Genomic DNA, 18,777 nt, shown 5'->3' with positions numbered 1-18,777 from the left:
TATCTATCAATAATTACTCTGAATGTAAATAGACTAAGTTATCAAAACAAAGGACATGGCTTGTGAAAATGTATTAAACAGGACACATCTATATACTGTTTATAAGAGACTAATTTTAGACCTGAAGACACCTGAACATTGAAAGTGAGGGGATGGAGAATTATGTATCATGCAAATGGACATAAAATGAAAGCCAGGGTAGCAATACTTGTATCAAAAAAAAAAGATTTTAAAACAAAAACTATAAAAAGAGATGAAGAAGGGCACTATATCATAATAAAGGGAACAAACCAACACGATGATCTAACAATTGTAAATATTTTTCCAGCCAACATGGGAACTCCAAAATATTAAAAATTCAGTGAATAACAAATATAAAGGAACTCATTAATAATAATATAATAATATTAGGGGATTTAATATCACTCTTACATCAACGGATAGATCATCTAGTTGAAAATCAACAAAGGAACAATGGATTTGAGTGACACACTGGACCAGATGGTCCAGATGTAAATATATATTCAGAACATACAGAAAATTTTATCCTAAAGCAGCAGAATACACATTTCTTTATAAGCACACATGGGACACTGCCCAGAATAGATCACAAATCAGGCCCCAACAATTGCAAAAAGACTGAGATCATACCATGCATATTTTCTGACTGCTAGATAATGAAACTTTAAGTCAACCACTCAAAAAAATTTGGAAAGACCACAAATACCTGGAGGTTAAACAACATGCAATTGAACAATGAATGAGTCAACCAGAAAGTCAAAGAACATTTTTTTAAATAAATGAAAACAAATGAAAATGAACACACAAGGTCAAAACCTTTCATATGCAGCAAAAGCTGTCCTAGAGGGAAGTATATAGCAATACAGATCTACTTCAAGAAGCAAGAAAAATCGCAAGTAGACAATGTAACATTACACTAAAGGAGCTAGAAAAAGGACAATAAAGCCTAAAGTCAGCAGAAGGGAAATAATAAAGATTAAATCAGAAATTAATAATGTAGAAAACCAAAACAATAAAAGTGATCAATGAAACCAGGAGTTGGTTCTTTAAAAAAATAATAAAATTCATAAAACCTTAGCCATATTACAAGAAGAAGAGAAAGGATTCAAACAAATAAAATAACAAATAACAGAGGATAAATAACAACAACAACAAAAAAAAAACCCACAGAAATACAAACACTTATAAGAAAATAGTATGAAAAGCTACCTGCCAATATTTGGGACAACTTGGAACAGATTAATAAATTCCTAGAAGCATATAAAATAACAAAACTAAAACAAGAAGTAATAGACTTGATCCAACTGATAACCAGCAAAGAAATTGAATCAATGATCAAAAGTCTCCCAACAAACAAAAGTGCAGGTCCAGATGGCTCCACAGGGGAATTCTACCAAACATTTAAATAAGAGTTAACAATATCCATTTGTTTTCCTCAAACTATTCCAAAGATAAAAATGAAAGGAAATCTTACAAATTCATTCTATGAGGCCAAAATGACTCCGATTCCAAAACCAGAGAAAGACTCCACAATGGAAGAAAACTACAGGCCAATATATCTAAAGAACATAAATTAAAAATTAGCAACAAAATACCAGCAAAGTGAATCCAACAATAAATTAAAAGAATCATTCTACATGACAAGGAGGATTTATGCCTGCACTGCAAAGTGATTCAGTATTCACAAATCAATCAATTTGGTACACTGTATTAATAAAAGAAAGGATAAAAATGATATGATCCTTTCAATGGATACATAAAAATCTTATGACAAAATATACCACCCATTCATGGTTAAAACCCTTAACTAAGTGGGGATAGAGGAGCACATATCTCAATATCATAAAGACCATATATGAAAAACCCATTGTTAATATCATCAGGAGGATTCAACAACTGAGAGCTTGTCCTCTACAGTCAGGAAGAAGACAGCGATGTCCACTGTCATCACTGTTATTTAAAATAGTACTGGAAGTCCCATCCTCAGGAATCTCACAGCAGCAACAACAACACAACAACAAAACAATCACACACACAAACACACACACACACACACACACACACACACAGAGCATCCAAATTGGCAACAGTGAAGTCAAAATTTCACTACTTTCAGATGACATGGTACTCCATATAGAAAACCCAAAATAATCCATCAGAAACGTCTAGGACTGAAACAAGGAATCAATCTCATTTACAACTGCACCAAAAACCATTAGGACTGAACCTAACCACAGTAAAAGATCTGTCCTCTAAACACTATAAAACACTGAGGACAAATATTGAAGATGAGTCAAAGAAATGGAAAAACACTTTCCATGCTCATTGATCGGAAGGAAAAAAAAAAGATTGTTAAAATGTCTCTATGAGCCAAAAGAATCTACACATTTAATATGATACTTATCAAAACAACACCTGCATTTTTCACAGAGCTAGAACAATCTTCTAATTCCAGACTTTAATGTATATTCCAAAGCTGTGGAAATCAAGGCAGTATGTTACTGGCACACACACACACACACACACACACACACACACACGTGCACACACATGCACACACACACAAACACCTATAGATCAATAAAATAGAATAAAAAAACAAAAAAGGAACCCACAATCTAGGTATTTAATCATTGACAAAGCAGGAAACAACATCCATTGGGGGGGGGGGGGCGGAGAAGACAATCTCTTCAAAAAATGGTGTTGGGAAAACTGGACAGCCACCTGCAAAAGAATGACATTGGACCACTTTTCTTATACCATACCCACAAAAATTCAAAATGGATGACCTAAATTTGTGACAGGAAACCATCAAATCAAAATCCTAGTAGAGAACACAGGCCATAACGTCTTTGAAGTCAGCCATAGGAACTTCTAACTAGAGACACAAAGGCAAAAAATAAACTAGTGGGACTTCATCAAAATGAAGTGCTTCCATGGGGCGCCTGGGTGGCGCAGTCCGTTAAGCGTCCGACTTCAGCCAGGTCACGATCTCGCGGTGCGTGAGTTCAAGTCGCGCTGTCAGGCTCTAGGCTGATGGCTCGGAGCCTGGAGCCTGCTTCCGATTCTGTGTCTCCCTCTCTCTCTGACCCTCCCCCGTTCATGCTCTGTCTCTCTCTGTCCCAAAAATAAATAAAAAACGTTGAAAAAAAAAAAAATGAAGTGCTTCCACATAGCAAACAAACAGTCAACAAAACTAAGAGGCAATCTATGAAATGGGAAAAGATACTTGCAAATGACATGTCAGATACAAGGTTAGTATCCAAAATATACAAAGAAGTTATAAAACTCAAAACCAAAAATCAAATAATCCAGTTAAAAATTGGGCAGAAGACATGGATAGACATTTTTCCAAAAGAAAACATCCAGGTAACTAACAGACATATGACAAGATGCTCAACATCACTCATCATCAGCGAAATAAAAATTAAAACCATGTAATATAATAATAAGTAGGGAACATTAATACCTCACTTACATCAATACACAAATTATCTTAAGCAAATCAATAATGAAACTATGGATTTGAAGGACACAAACTTTGTGACACTCAAAAATCCATGAAATAGATGTAACAGATATATGAGAATGTTCCATTCTAACACAACAGAATACACATTCTTTGCAAGTAAATATGGAACATTCTCCAGAATAGATCACATATTAGGCCACAAAACAAGCTTCAACAACTACAGAAATACCAAAGTCATATCATACAACTTTTTTGAACCAAAACCATGAATCTAGAAGTCAACCACAAGAAAAATTCTGGAAAGATCACAAATATATGAATGCTTCCCGGAGAGCAGCCAGCACTGAGATCACTCTCCAGGGGCAAAGTAGCTGGTTGGTGCCATTTCTCTCCCTTGCTTCTCAACATTAACAACCTTCAGATAAGAAAAAAAAGTACATAGAAATAAATTAAAATATAAAGAAAATAGTTCAAAATTTTAGGATGAAACAAAAGCATTTCCAAGAGGGAAGTTTATACCAAGAAAGGCTTGACTCCAGAGCAAGATAAATCTCAAATACGCAACCCAACCTTACGCCTATAAGAGCTAGAATAAGAACAACAAGCAAAGCATAAATCCAGTACATGGAAGAAAATAAAAAATAAAATAAAATAAAAGAAGAAATAAGTGATATAGAACTACAAAGGAATAGAACAAACCAATGAAACCAGGAGCTGGTTCTTTAAAAAAAATAAAATAAAATTGATAAACCTCTGGCCAAATGTATCAAAAAGAAAAGAGAAAGGACCCAAATAAATCAAATCTCAAATTAACAATGAGGAATAAAAACCACACCACAGAAATGCAAATAATTATAAGGGAATACTATGAAAAACCAAATGACAATACAGTGGATAACCGGGAAGAAATGGAAATATAAACTACCAACACTAAAACAGGAAAAAATAGGAAACTTTAACAGACCAATGATAAGCAAAGAAATTTAATCAGTAATCAAAAAATTCTCAATGAACAAAGGTACAGGGCCAGATGGCTTCACAGCAGAATTCTACCAAATATTTAAAGAAGAGTTAATACCTATTTTTCTCAAACTGTTCCAAAAATAGTTTCTATGAAGCCGACATTACTGTGAAATCCTCAACAAAATATTAGCAAACCAAATCCAACTGTACATTAAAAACAATCATTCATCACAATCAAGTGAGATTTATCTCTGGGTGTGTTTCAGTATTGGCAAATCAATCAAGGAGACATATCACATCATTAAGAGAAAGAATAAAAAGCATATGGCCATCTAAAGATTCAGTAAAAGCATTTGACAAAGTAAAACATCCACTCTTGAAAAAAACCCTCCAACAACATAGATTTAGAAAAACAAACAAACAAACAAAACATACCTCAACATAATAAAGACCATATATAAGAAAATCACAGATAATATCATCCTTAATGGGAACAACAGAGGGTTTTTTTTCCCCTAAAGTTAGGAAGAAGATAGGATGTCCACTCCCACTACTTATCCAAAATAATACCAGAAGCCTTAGCCACAGCAGTCAGACAACAAAAATAAATAAAACACATCCAAATCAGCAAGAAAGAAGTAAAAATTTACTATATTCAGATGACATGATACTCTATGTAGAAAACTCAAAAGACTACACCAAAGAACAGCTAAAACCGTTAAATAAATTCAGTAAAGTCACAGGACACAAAATCAATGTACAGAAATCTGTTGCTTTTCTATACCACAACAATGAAGCAGTAGAAAGAAAAAAATAAGAAAACAATTCCTCTTACATTTGCACCAAAAACAGTGGTGCACCTAGGAATAAACCTAACAAAAGAGATTAAAAAAAAACAACTATAGTCTAAAAACTATAACACATTGATGAAAGAAATTGAAGATGACACAAAGGAATGAAAAGACATTCCATAGCCATGAATTGGAAGAAGAAATATTGTTAAGATGTATATACTTCCCAAAGCAATGTACACATTTAATGCAATGCCCATCAAAATGCAAAGAAAATTTTTCACAGAAGTAGAACAAACAATCCTAAAATATGTATGGAACCACAATAGACTCTGGATAACAAAACCAATTTTATAAAAGAAAAGCAAAGCTGCAAACATCACAATTCAAGGCTTCATTTTACATTGCAAAGCCTAGTGACCAAAACAGTATGCATGGTACTGGGATATATATACACATTATATACATTCTATGTTCATTATATACTGTTACATATTTGGCAAAAAAATATACACACAGATCAATGGATCAGAAGAGAAAATCCAGAAATAAACCCATAACTATATGGTCAATTAATCATCCACAAACTGGGAAAGAATATCCAAAGGGAAAAGGACAATCTATTCCACAAATGGTCTTGGTAAAGTTGGACTGTAACTATCAAAAACACACTGGACCAATTTTTAACCCCATACATACAAATGAATTCAAACTCCTTTAAATAATGTGAGACCCAAAACCATAAAATCTTTGAAAAGAGCACAGGCAGTAAGTTCTATGACATTGGTTATAGCAACATTTTTCTAGATAGATCCCCTGAGGCAAGGGAAACAGTAGCAACAATAAACTCTTGTGACTACATAAAATAAAAAAGCTTCTGCACAGCAAATGAAATAATCAACAAAATTTAAAAGCAACCTTTGTAATGAGAGAAGATATTTTTTTGCCAGTGATATAACTGATGAAGGGTTGCTATCAATAATATATAAATAACTTTAAAAGTCAAAACTGAGGGGCACCTGGGTGGCTCAGTTGGTTGAGCATCTGAGTGTTGATGACAGCTCAGTATATGACCACCAAATTCATGAGTTTGAGCCCCACATGGGGCTCTGTGTTGACAGCACAGAGCCTGCTTGTGATTCTCTGTCTCCCTCTCTCTCTATCCCCCTTTCTCTCTTTCACTTTCTCTCTCTTTCTCTCTCTCAAAAATAAATACATCCACAATGAAAAACAAATAATCCAATTACAAAATGGGCAGAAGAAGTGAATAGTCATTTCTCCACAGAAGACATCCAGATGGCCAACAGATACATGAAACGATGTTCAACATTATTCATCATTAGGGAAATGCAAATCAAAATTACAATGTGATGTCACTTCACACCTGTCAGAATGATTAAGACCAATAACACAAGAAACAACTGATGTTGCTAAGGATGTAGAGAAAAAAAGGAACCTTCTTACAAGATCAGTGGGAATGCAAACTAATGCAGCCACTCTGGAAAAGTCTGGAATTTCCTTAAAAAGTTAAAATAGACCTACATTTCTATCCAGTCATCACACACACACACACTCACACTATACACACACACACACACACACACACACACATATGGCAAACTGATGGTTACTATAGTGGAGAGGAGATGAGTGGATGGGTGAAATAGATGATGAGAAGTAAGGGAGAATTAAGGAGTGCACTTGTTGTGATGTGCACTAGGTGATATAGGGAATTTCGGATTCACTATAATGTACTCCTGAAACTAATATAACACCCTATGTTTACTAATTGAAATTAGAATAAAAAGTTAAAAAAAAGAAACACAGCTTTATAATTACTGTGAAAAAAAGTAGTTCTGCAGAATATTAAGATAAACGACGAGATTCAGGCTAAAAGTTTTAAATTTTAATTTTATCTTGAAGGAAATTATAACACAAATATATCACAAAGTGACTGAGAAATCAGAAAAGAAAATAAGAAAAAGCCTTTATGCATTAATACCTTAAATGTCACTTGTTTTTACTATTTTTTGAACAAGTGACTGTACCTTTTCATTTTTCTCTAAAATTATATAACTAGCCATGATCCCTCTCACTTCTAAGTGACAAATCACTTACTCTACAGTCCCTGAATTCTTATGTTAGTAATAGAAAAACAAAATAAATATGACCTAATTTTAACAACAACAACAAAAAAATAGGTGACAGATTTATATAGTTCTGACTGCTGCAGAGAATGTTCAAAGCAGTTTCCATGGAACAACTCATTTAATTTTCACAAAAGCTATGTGACGGAATGGATCTGTCAGATTGGCCTGGCTACTAACCCACAATCAGTGTTACATCAGGTTGTAGGTATGTTTTTGCTTAGGTTATATGTTCCTGATGATCTGGAATGGGGGTATAGGTCTCATCACCCTGGTCAGCCAGTGATTAAGACTATTACCTGGTCCCTTTCTGGAATATTGCTGTTCATCATGGTCCTTGAGTCAGACATACCTGGGTTTAAATGTTTCTTCTGTAAGTTTTCAGTCGTTTATGTAAATCCTCTAATCCTCTGCATGCCATTTGTCTATAAAATGTAGCTCTGTGGCTTACTTTTTTTTTTAAGTATCAGAAATGTATCCCTTGTGTAAGATAATGAAATACCATGTATAGTACACAACAGCAAATGGCATAGTTCATTTAGGTTATAATTAATAAAAGGAATATTAATAAAATAAGTCTATAAGGTCATATAATAGTTGTTGATCCATTCAGTACAGGGCTATTTTATATATGATTTTATCTATCTATCATCTATCTATCTATCTATCTATGCATTTATTTAATTTAAATTCAAGTTTTTTACATACAGTGAGTCTTGCTGTCAGGAATAGAACTCAGGGATTCATCTCTTACATATGATACCCTGTGCTCATCCTAACAAGAGCCCTCTTTAATGACCATCACCCATTTAGCACAAAACCCCTCCAGCAACACTCAGTTTGTTCTGTTTTTAAGAGTTTCTTATGGTTTGACTGCATCTGTTTTTACCTTATTTTTCTTTCCTTTCCCCTATGTTCGTCTGTTGAGTATCTAAAATCCCATATATGAGTGAAATCACATGATATAAATATGATTATAAAGTGCTTTAAGTTACAGAACATGGAGGTGGGGAAATTCATTCATGAACAGGAAGTGATCCAGTGAGCTCAAAGAGGAATTTGGCTTTTTAAATAAGTCTCAAAACATGAGTGGTATGTGATGATAAAAGACAATGGGGATCAAAACAAATGGTATAATAAAAATAAAACAACACTAGAGCTCATTTTATGCTTAATATATACCCATGTTATGTTTCAGAAATCTTAACAAATTGAAAACAATTAATTAAAATATGAGTGTCCATATGTTCTTGTAAAATAATCTATCATTTCCAGCTTATATATTATATTTTCTGGGATCCATAAATACTATTATGTTTTGCATAAAAACAATCTTGGAGAGGGGATTGGAGCTTGGTATTAGAAGCTATTGCAAAATATTCTTAAAGGCCGATGTAACATCTTACTATAAAGTAAAACTTTTGCATTTACAAATGAGGGGGGAGAAGCTTAAATGTGAGAAGATTTTTCTCAGTTTGAGATATTTCACACAGTTTTTTTGTTTGATTTGGTTTAGTTTGGATTGGTTTTAAGATAGAGAGCACAAGTGGAGTAGAGGGACAGAGGAAGAGATAGAGATGAGAGAGAGAATCTTTCTTTTAATTTTTTTAATGTTTATTTATTTATTTTATTTTTTTTTTTAATTTTTTTTTTCAACGTTTTTTATTTATTTTTGGGACAGAGAGAGACAGAGCATGAACGGGGGAGGGGCAGAGAGAGAGGGAGACACAGAATCGGAAACAGGCTCCAGGCTCCGAGCCATCAGCCCAGAGCCCGACGCGGGGCTCGAACTCACAGACCGCGAGATCGTGACCTGGCTGAAGTCGGACGCTTTAACCAACTGCGCCACCCAGGCGCCCCAATGTTTATTTATTTTTGAGACAGAGAGAGACAAGAGCATGAACAGGGTATGGTCAGAGAGAGGGAGACACAGAATCTGAAGCAGGCTCCAGGCTCTGAGCCATCAGCACAGAGCCTGACGTGGGGCTCGAACTCCTGGAGTGTGAGATCATGACCTGAGCCGAAGTCGGACACTCAACCGACTGAGCCACCCAGGCGCCCCTGAATCTTAATCAGACTTTTGTGCTCAGCACAGAGCCCAATTCATGGCTTGATCCCACCACTGTGGGATTGTGACCTGAGCCAAAGTCAAGAATCAGACGCTCAACCAACTGAGCCACACAGAGACCTCTCACATAGTTTTTAAAATTCAAATTCATTTCGAAAATATTTTTAAATTGATGTCATTTAATATTAACAATTAAAACCAAATTTAATCCAAGTATTGCCCCCACTAACTCTACATTAATAATATCTATTACAAATATTTTGTTTGACAAGTCCTCTACCATTCTTTTATACTCAGCATCATGTTTTCCCTTGATTACTGTCTTGTCTTCCCTTGCTTCCCTTCCCCTCTGCCAATGCCTGCTTGGTTCATCTAAGCCAGGATTATGCCCTCAATCACAGTATTTCCTCTACATACACAGCCACATGCATTCTCTTGAACCAACAGTTTTATACTTCACTACCTTAAACAATTCTATATTTTGTATATGTGGAGCTCCACCCTAATGTGATAAATTCTTAAAATAAAATATTACCATATGATAATATATATTGAATACATGTTTAATATAATTCAACACTAGAGAGTCTTACAGTATGTGCTTATTATTCCAACATCCTTGCTCCATGGCTTGCAGCAAGGTAACGTTTGGAATTCCCTACAAATGTAGCTTTTGTGTTCTGCATTCATGTCCTTCTCCCTATGCAGTTTATAATTCTAATTCCTCACTACCAGACCTGGAACATATTCTCAGTTCCAATATCGACTGCCCCTTACAAACACACACACACACACACACACACACACACACATGGACACACGCACACGCACACACACACACACACACACACACACACACACACACGAACATGCACATACATCTACTAGATAGAGATGAAGTCACACTGGTGTTTAGCCTGGACACTAAATTGTTAATACAGTCATCATGCCGTTTGTTCTTAGGTACAAGTTAAAGGAAAATCAAATTTTGCATTTCAGAGACTTGATTTTTTTTAATGTTTTCAAAGGTAATCAAGTATTATGTGGAGGGTTTTATGAGGTTTAACATACACTAATGGGCAGTGCATACAAACACAATCCACATTCAGTTAACCCATTCTGACATAGCTTCTCTAAATACTGTTCTCTGTTTTATGTTGTCTCAGCTCATCAATTGTAATGTCTAGGAATTCCTGGGACATACAGCTGAGCTCATACTACTTGTGGAAAGCCCCCACAGATATTTCCCCAACTGGAGCCAATATTGTGGCTGGACCAGTCCTTGTGATTCTTACAATGGTTATGTTTCAACAACTATGAGGGAACTTTGAAAAAACAAGACTTATTACAAGTCCTGGAGGGTACACAGCATACATGGGGTTCTGCAGCTAGATCATAATACACACAGACACATACACGCACACGCGCAAAAGAGGATAAAATAATTATGCAAAATGAGAATTGATTTAGGGAAATCAGTGACTTCATCAAACATAATAACATCCATTTTACAGAAATCCCAGAAGAAGAGAGAGGAAAGGGGCAGAAAGTTTATTTGAAGAGATAGTAGCTGAAAACTTCCCTAATCTGGGGAATAAAGTAGATTTCCAGATCCAGGAGACACAGGGAACCTGCATGAGAATCAACAAAAGCAGACCAAATCAAGACACATTGTAATTAAAATGCCAAAATATAGTAATAAAGAAAAAAAAAATGAAAGCAGCAAGATGAAATACATCCTTATCTTGCAAGGGAAAATGCATGAAGTTAGCAGAAAATTTTTCAACAGAAAGTTTTCAAGCCAAAAGGGAGTGTCATGATATATTCAAAGTGCTGGAAAAAATCTAGATCCAAGAATGAAGTATCCAGCAAGTCTATCATCCAGAATATAAGGACAGATAAAGAATTCCCCAGATGAACAAACACTAAATGAGTTTGTGATCATTAAACCAGCTCTGCAAGATATAATGCAAGGGAATCTTTGAGGGCAAAGGAGAGACCAAAAGTGACAGTTTAAAGATAGGAAACACAAAAACAGTAAATGTGAATATTTGCACACACCCTCAAAAATCAGTGAACTGACAAAAAAGGATATAAAATATAATAACATATACCTGAAATATAGAGAGGAGAAGGGGAAAGAATGTATTCAAATTTAAATAGCCATCAACTTAACATAGACTATAGGTAGAAGTCATTATATACAAACCTAATGGTAACCAAGTATCCAGAACCACTAATAATATGGAAAGAATAAAGTGAAGGAAATCCAAATATACCACTAAAGAAAATCAGCACAACGTGAAATAGAGAAAGACAAGAAAGGATCAGAGAAAATGTTCAGAAACAACTGCAGAACAAATAATAAACTAACAATAAATACATATTTATCAATAATTACTTTTCATGTAAATGAGCTAAATGCTTCAATCAATCAAAAGGCATATGGTGAAAGAACAAGTTAGAAAAAAAAAAGACCCATCTATGATGTGCCCACAAAAGACTCATTTTAAACCTAAAAACAGCAGCAGATTGAAAGTGAGAGGATGGAGAAATATTTACTATCCAAATGGAAGCCAAAAGAAAGCTGGAGTGGTTGGGGCACCTGGGTGACTCAGTTGGTCAAGCGTCCAACATCGGCTCAGGTCGCGACTCACAGGTTGTGAGTTTGAGCCCCACATCCGGCTCTCTGCTGACAGTGCAGAACCTGCTTCAGATCCTCTTCTCCCTCTCTCAGCCCTTCCCCCTTCTCTCTCAAAAACAAGCATTTTTTTAAAGCTGTAGTAGCAATAGTTATATCAGAAAAAAAAACACAGTAGATTTTAAAACAAAAACAGTAACAAAAGTTGAAGAATGATGCTGTAAAATTGTAAAGGGGACAATCTATCAAGAAACTATAACAACTGTAAATATTTGTGCATCCAACAAATCACCCAAATACATAAAACAGTTCATAACAAACATAAAGAAACTAATAGTAATACAATAATAATAGGGAACTTTAACACCTCATTTACGTTAATGGACAGATTTCTAAACAGAACAAGGAAACAATTCTTCAAATGATACACTCAAACAAGTGGATTTAACAAATATATTCAGAACATTCCATCCTAAAACAGCGTAGTACACACTGTTTTCAAATACACATTGGGTGTACTCCAGAATAGCGTCAACATTAGGATACAAACAAGTTTTATCAAACTTGATTCAAAAAGATCAAAGTCATACCATGCATTTTAACTGACCACAATGATATGAAACTGGAAGTGAACCACAAGAAAAATTCTGGAAATACCACAAAAATATAGAGATTAAATAACATGCTACTAAACAATCAATGGACAACCAGGAAATCAAATAAGAATTTTTTTTAAGTACATGGAAAAAATCATGAAAACATAGCAGTCCAAAGTATTTGGGGTGAAGCAAAAGCAGTGTTAATTGGGAAGTGTGTAGCAATATAGGCCTACCCCAAGAAGCAAGAATGATCTCAAATAAACAACTTAACCTTACACAGGGACTAGAAAAATAAAAACTAACAAAACATATATTCAGCAGAAGGAAATAAATAATAAAGATTTAACCAGAAATACATGATATAGAGGGATGCCTGGGTGGCTCAGTCCATTAACCATCTGACTTGGCTCAGATCATGATCTCATGGTTCAAGGGTTCAAACCTTTCATCAGACTCTGTGTTTCCAGCTCAGATCCTGGAGCCTGCTTCACATTCTGTGTCTCCCTCTCTGTCTGTCCCTTCCCCACTCGTGCTCTTTCTAGCTCTCTCAAACATAAATAAACGTTAAAAGAGTTAAAAAATAAATGACATAGAAACTTAAAAAAAACAAAAAATACATAGTACACATCGAATAAATAAAATGCTTCTTTGAAATGAAATCAATAAAATTGATAAATCTCTAGCCAGACTTATCCGAAAAAATGAAAAACAATGTTCATATAAAAAATCATAAATGAGAGAGGAAACATAACAACTAACACCACAGAAATACAAACAATTATAAGTGAATATTATGAAAAAGTATATGCCAACCAGTTGGACCTGGAATAAATGGATAAATTCCTAGAAACATGAAATGCCAAAACTGAAACAATCAGAAATAGAAAATTTGAACATACCAATAACCACTAAATAAATTGAACCAGTAATCAAAAAAACCTGAACAATCAAAAGTTCAGGGCCAGATGGCTTCACAGGTGAATTCTACCAAACATTTAAAGAAAAATTAATACCAATTATTCTCAAAAAATATTGTAAAAAAATAGAAGAAAAAGGAAAACTTACAAATTTGTTCTATGAAGCCAGCATTACTGTAATATCAAAACTGGATAAACACACCACTAAAAAGAGAACAGGCCAATATCCCGGATAAGCATAGATGCAAAACTTCTAATCAAATACTAGCAAACCAAATTCAATAATATATTAAAACAACAACAACAACAACAACAACAGCATTCAATCCCATCAAGTGAAATTTATTCCTGGGTTACAATCTTTGCAAATCAATCAATGTGATACAGCACGTCAATAACAGAAAGGATAAGATCCATATGATCATTTCAATATGTCAAAAAAGAAAACAAAACAAAATAATAAATGAAGACCCCTCCAATGACTTTCAGTTTATGTGGTTTACCATTATCAGTATTTATCATATTAAAATTAAAACTAATATTTATAAAAATAAGGGAGAAACCAACTCACAGAAAATATAAAACCAACTCACATTAGAAGATGAATTTGGGGGGTGTCTGGGTGGGTCAGTCGGTTGAGCGCCCAACTTCATCTCAGGTCATGATCTCACAGTTCATGGGTTTGAGTCCTGTATTGTTCTCTGTGCTGACAGCTCAGAGCGTGGAGCCTACTTTGGATTCTGTGTCTCCCTCCCTCTCTCTCTCTGTCCCTTCCTCACTTGCACTCTGTCTCTCTCTCTCTCAAAGCAAAATAAACATTAAAAAAAAGATGTATTTGGAACTTTGTATAGTCTCCAGTGTGCTGACCTCAAGGGAGAAAATGGTGTCCTGGTTCAAGACCTGTCCCCTTATATTATATAAATAAATACACTTTAATAAGTAAATACTCCCACAGTGATACAATATAATTATCTATAGAGAGAAACATGTTTATCTGTATCTCATTACTCTCTGTTTTTTCACCCTTGACTAGGAATCTAAATGAATCTAAATGAATGCTCAGGCCTATGGATATATAGTGGGGAGGAAAATTGTTGATTGGCAAAAGTCTTAAGGAGGAAGGTATGTATTGATGATTTTCAAAGACTTTTGCAGGGATATCTGGGTGGTTGAGTCTGTTTAAGTGTCCAACTCTTGATTTTGGCTCAGGTCAAAATCAAGCCCTGCTTCAGGCTCTGTGCAGACAGCCTGAGACTGCCTGGGATTCTCTCTCTCTCTCTCTCTCTCTGCCCCTCCCCCATTTGCATACTCTGTCTCTCAAAATAAATAAATAAATAAACATTTTTAAAAAAGAAGATATTATGCAGAAAATTTGCATTTTTGTTTGAAGGAAAAAAACATTCTTTCTTGAAAAAAGTTTAGATTGTTATGCCCAACATGTCTATGTGAATATATAGACAATGTCGTAAACACAAGATATAATTGGTGAGCACAAAGAATTTGAATGGTAGTTTATTACACACACACACACATGCAAACACACAAACATGCACACACATGTGTGTGAGATAGTTAACATTTCTAGTCTTTACAATTTAATATTTTCATTTCCTAGATTTGTTGGGAAGATGGAAACAGGAAATCTAACAATTATCAAGGATTTTGTCCTTCTGGGACTTTCTGGATCAGCAGAGCAGCAACATTTCCTATCTGTGCTCTTCCTATGTATGTACTTAATCACTATATCAGGCAACATGCTCATCATCTTGGTTGTGGGCTTTGACTTTCACCTCCATTTACCCATGTATTTCTTCCTTAGTAACTTGGCCTTTGTTGATATCTGTTTTACCTCAACTACTATCCCCCAAATGATAGTGAACATCGTGACTGATACACAGACAATCTCTTTCATAGGATGCCTCAGCCAGCTTTTCTTCTTCATTTCTTTTGTGAATATGGACAGCCTTCTTCTCTGTGTGATGGCATACGATAGGTATGTGGCAATTTGCCGCCCTTTACATTATACTGCAATTATGAATCTGCCCTTTTGTGTCCAGCTAGTGGCTGGGCTCTGGATTGTCACTTATCTCCATGCCCTCTTACACACTCTTTTAATGGCACATCTGTACTTCTGTGCTTCCAATATCATCCACCATTTCTTCTGTGATCTCAACCCTCTCTTGAAGCTCTCTTGCTCTGATATATCCCTCAATGTGATGGTTATTTTTATAGTGGGAGGTCTATTTGCTCTCACTCCCCTTATCTGCATCCTCATATCTTATGGACTGATCTTCTCCACGATCCTGAAGATCACATCTACTCAGGGGAAACAGAAAGCTTTCTCCACCTGTGGCTGCCACCTATCAGTGGTGGTGTTGTTCTATGGCACAGCCAGTGCTGTCTGTTTCACCCCCTCCTCCTCTTTTACCCCTGAGAGTGACACCTTGTTAGCCATCATGTATACAGTGGTGACTCCAATGGTAAATCCTTTCATCTACAGTCTAAGGAACAACGACATGAAGAGAACACTTCAGAAAATGCTTTGTAAGGATTTACACTTTTAGCAGCAATCATGAATACCTAATGGCTGAATTAGACATCATGAATATGGTAATAAAATGTGCATTCATGGGTGATCATAGTAACAGTAATAAAAGCAAATGACAGCTAATAAATGTCTCTGTCATGCTGGAAATGATGATAAATGCTTTATATAGATTATCACATATAATCCTCAGAGTATAAAAATTAGATAAAATTATAAATCCATCTTTCAGATATGGAAAATGAATTTCAGGGAAGTTATATAGTGTGTGTATTGCCCTACTTTGTGAGTAAGGAATCTCTGGCTCCAGTACAAATATATTCTTGTGAAAATTATCAGTCTCTGTGATAAATTTCACAAATATCATAGATTAAGATAAACCATTCTGAAATTGAAATTTTATGAGTCCAAATTTAAATAAGTAGGCATGGACACAAATACTAGCTTCCTAGTAAAGTGGAATGGTAAGGTCCTTGGATTCCTAATTTATAATGCAAAGTTAGGAATGCACATTCACATTAAAAATAAATAAACAAACAAACAAAGCTGGAGTGATGACTTGTAACCTTCACTTTTATCTAATAAGAAAGAATAGTTGTTTCATATTTGTGTAGTAAAATATTATCTTTCCCAAAGGTTATCTCAATCCCTTACAACAGTTTTAGGTGTAGAAAGTTGCTTAGGGTTATAATTTTGCATACAGAATACTATTAGGGTTGGTGATGTCTGTTTTAGGATTTCAAATATCATACAGGTAAATTCTGGACTGGTTACCTTTACCACGTTGAGCCATCAGATATTACATTACCAATAGTTATTTTTCCAGGAATAAATAATATTACACTCTTTATTCTACAATTTTTATTAGTTGTTAGTTTTCTTCTCTTTATTAATTTGTGTTTCATCAGTGTTCAATCCTTAAATCAATTGTTGCAGACTCAGAGTAAAGGTCTAAACATTTAGCAGTTTCCCACAACCAAAATAGTGACCTAATCCAAGTTACTTGAATTCTTTCTTTTGCAAATATGTAAATAGCCAGCTGAGATGGAACAGCTATGTAATGGAAAATTCTATATCCTTTCACCATAAACACCTTGCAAGACTTTACCTGTCTGATGATGAGCTTCAGCAAAATCATGACACAAATGGCAGCACATAGGAGGGATCAATAAGGAAGAGGGAAATGATAGTGATTGGGGAGGGGGGGTGGAAGTAGATATGCAGCAGTCTACACCATATATCATGAATCTTTCTTAGACCAGATCAGAAATTTAAAAGTTGGGGACTCCTGGGTGGCTCAGTCAATTGAGTATCTGACTCATGATTTTGACTCAGATCATGATATCACAGTCCATGAGTTTGAGCCCTGTATTGCTCTCTGTGTTGACAACAAAAAGCCTGCTTGGGATTCTCTCCCTCCCTCTCTCTCTGTTGCTCCCTTCCTCACATATGCTCTCTCTCTCAAAGTAAATAAATAAGCATAGAAAAAACAAGGAAATATATAGGTAAATTTGCACAAAAGTGTAACTTGGTAGCATGAACTGGGTGTTTTATAATGCATTTGGTATCCTTCAAACTTGCCATAGAAACCATAATTCCACTTACCCACTAGGATAAATAAAGTGAACTCATGAGAAATAAAAATTTTAGTATCATATTTCAGTAGTTTAAAGGATATAGGTGATTGCAAGACACAAGAAAAGCATAAAGCCTCATAAAATGGGTGCAGCTCACCAGTCCTTCTTTATCCTGTTAAGATGGACTATGAGCATGATATATGTTTCCATTTGTTTGTATTATCTTCAATTTTCTTCATCAATGTCTTATGTTCTCAGAGTACAGGTCTTTCATGTCTTTGGCTAAATTTAGTCTTAGGTATTTTATTCTTATTGATGTCAAGAGGATAATTTTCTTAATTTCTCTTCAGGCTCCTTTTTATTTATATATAGAAAAGCAACATATATATATATATATATATATATATATATATATATATATATATATATATATATTTGTAGGCTGCAACTTTACTGAATTCATTTGCCAGTTCTATAGTGCTTGGGGGATTCTTTAGGGCTTTTTATGTACTGTCATGTGATCTGTAAATAGGTAGGTTTTACTTTTTCTTTACACATTTGGTTGTGATTTATTTATTTATTTATTTATTTAGTCTGATTGCTGCAGCCAGGATTTCCAGTGCTATGTTGAAGAAAACTGCTGAGAATGGACATCCTTGCATTGTTTCTGATCTTAGAGGAAAGCTTTCAGTTGTTCCCCATTAAATATGATGTTAGCTGTTGGTGAGGATATGAAGAAAAGGGAATACTTGTGTACTATTAGTAAAAATGTAAATTGATTCAGCCACTATGGAAAACAGTATGGAAGTTCCTCCGAATATTAGGAAAAAAAGAAATACCATATGATCCAGTAATTTCACTGCTGAGTATTCACCCAAGAAAGCCAAAACACTAATTCAAAAAGATATTTGCATGCTATGTTTATTGCAACATTGTTTTATTATGTTTATTACAGACAAGATAGGGAAACAACCTAAATGTCCATCAATATGTGATTGGACAGAGAAAATATGATATATATACACAATAGAATATT

At 34.8% G+C, this 18,777-nt stretch overlaps 1 protein-coding gene across 1 annotated transcript; it reads left to right on the top strand.

Moving 5' to 3' along the window:
• Positions 1-15,247: 15,247 nt before the first annotated feature.
• Positions 15,248-16,183, top strand: LOC132680494 (olfactory receptor 1C1-like). The gene has a single exon (XM_060634173.3). It carries the CDS (start codon positions 15,248-15,250, stop codon positions 16,181-16,183), a length of 936 nt encoding a protein of 311 aa, XP_060490156.3.
• Positions 16,184-18,777: the final 2,594 nt, after the last annotated feature.

Source organism: Panthera onca, chromosome A1, assembly GCF_046562875.1.
Source record: "Panthera onca isolate mPanOnc1 chromosome A1, mPanOnc1 haplotype 2, whole genome shotgun sequence".
In the NCBI taxonomy this organism is placed as follows: domain Eukaryota; kingdom Metazoa; phylum Chordata; class Mammalia; order Carnivora; family Felidae; genus Panthera; species Panthera onca.
This window is presented reverse-complemented; position numbering and strand designations above follow the sequence as displayed.

What these genes read in the sequence shown, in the direction of transcription:
- LOC132680494 (XM_060634173.3), top strand. Translation starts at nt 15,248, where the DNA reads ATGGAAACAGGAAATCTAACAATTATCAAGGATTTTGTCCTTCTGGGA.